Here is a 2006-nt window from a genome sequence, read left to right on the forward strand (position 1 = left end):
ATGTTAAAAATAAACAGTAGTTTGTTTAATTGGTAGTTACGTCTGTTTCACTCACCGTAAAATTCAATAGTAAATGTTAAAAATAAACAGTAGTTTGTTTAATTGGTAGTTACGTCTGTTTCACTCACCGTAAAATTCAATAGTAAATGTTACAAATAAACAGTAGTTTGTTTAATTGGTAGTGACGTCTGATTCAATTGCAAAATTATCAGGAAGTTTGTGCAGGATAGACTTTCATTATTCCTATAATTGTCTTTAAAGTGATAATTAGTTGTTCATTGGCGCTTTATTAGCATCATAAAGGGTATCGCGACCAATCAATGAAGTTGTGCTTCATAATGCAAACTTTCACGTGCTTCTATACGTTGATGATATAAAATCTGTAGAAATAATCACCATAATATTAGGGCATTTTAAATGTTTCAGATATCAGTATTGTTATCATATTCATTATGACAATGGTAAATGATAATTCTCAAATCTAATATTAAATGTTTTCTGTTTATTATTCTTTAGGCATCAAAGTCAATCCAGGGTGTCCAACTCCAAACTGTGAACCAGGTTGTGTAGTGAGAAATATAGATAAAAATCACTGTCCTTCTTGTACCTGTGGCTCTATCTCTGATCCAAGTAAGTAATATTGACAATAGAGCTTCTATCCGTCTTGGAAAATGAATGTTAATTTACTAAATGTAAAAAATCAGATGTGTTACAAAAGTATCTGTATTCAAGATGTCTGTGAACTGCCGACTCAGACTCTGACAAGACCGAGTGCAAAGTGATGTTCGGGTGAAGAATAAAAATACTTTTATCTATCTTACAGTTTTCATATCGCATTTGTATAACCTCTAGAACAGTGGTTCTCAACATGGGCCATATGGCCACTCAGGGGGCCACGCTATGTTTCTAAGGGGCAACACATGACTGACGGAAAATTAAGGGGCCACAGTAAATTCTGAGTGGGCCATCGAAACTTCACTGCCCGAATAAAATAAAATTTAAAATTGAATCAAAGGTTCCCTTCTCCTCGTATCCCCCACAGTTCAAGTTACCAGACGCAACTAGTAGTCGAGTAACAACCAAAATGTTTGTCTGGTATCTGTGAATGTTTTCGACTGATTCTCATGATATAACAGCCCAAGCTAGATTCAAACGTGACAAACATTATTTCTGGATAAGCAGTGAAATAGCTAATAAGTTTCCACAAGTCTGGGATAAGGCAAAGTTGTATTTTATCGCATTTCCCACATCTTATCTGGTTTTAGTCGGGTAACTTATATGCTATCATAAATACGTAACCGCCTTGATGTTGTAAAGAGAGGTGATCTTCGCTTATCACTGACCACACTGCAACCGGACATTCAAAAACTTTCAAGTGTTCATCAGGCCCAAGGATCACACTGAATAAAATGTCAATGATTAACAGAATATTTTTTACTTGTATTAGTAAACATTACGTTACAAACAAAATATATAAAAACAATGCAATATTGTAAAAATAATATTATAAATACATTATAAATCAACAGTGTGGAAATAAAGTAACTTTTTTCCTAAGTAACAGCGACTACGAAGGGTAGGGCCTCAGAGATAAATCAAACTCAAAAGGGAGCCACGAGCAAAAGAAGGTTGAGAAACACTGCACTAGAACATCTGAATTGCATATTTACAATTATTTTCAATATCTCTGTATACATTGAATCTGGTATTTAGTCTACTCTACCACGAACTGAACCTTAATCAGTAATGTAAGGTATAATGAATAGTTGGTAACTCTGAAATCAACTACATAATAACATGTTGAATAGCACTCTGTAAAATGTGATAACATGTGCACTTTAACCCCACCCGTGCACATAGGACTACGTTTGTCCAATTTGTATAGTTAGTGATGTAGAAAATACCCAAATATACACAGCGTGGTCACAAGTAAATATACACCTAATTTTTCGTCATTTAACTGATTCATGCTAACTAATTTGTGTTCACAGAGCACTATATAAATG

At 34.1% G+C, this 2006-nt stretch overlaps 1 protein-coding gene across 2 annotated transcripts in view; it reads left to right on the forward strand.

The window, feature by feature from the left end:
• The window catches only part of LOC106478677 (kielin/chordin-like protein), a 52766-nt gene that overhangs the window by 41643 nt on the left and 9117 nt on the right, over nt 1-2006 (forward strand). For both annotated transcript variants that reach the window (XM_013939235.2, XM_013939236.2), the window contains one exon: nt 517-630. In XM_013939235.2, the coding sequence (XP_013794689.1) occupies nt 517-630 (114 nt within the window). The remainder of the gene's footprint in view (nt 1-516; nt 631-2006) is intronic.

This window comes from Limulus polyphemus, unplaced genomic scaffold (genome assembly GCF_000517525.1).
Source record: "Limulus polyphemus unplaced genomic scaffold, Limulus_polyphemus-2.1.2 Scaffold240, whole genome shotgun sequence".
NCBI lineage: Eukaryota > Metazoa > Arthropoda > Merostomata > Xiphosura > Limulidae > Limulus > Limulus polyphemus.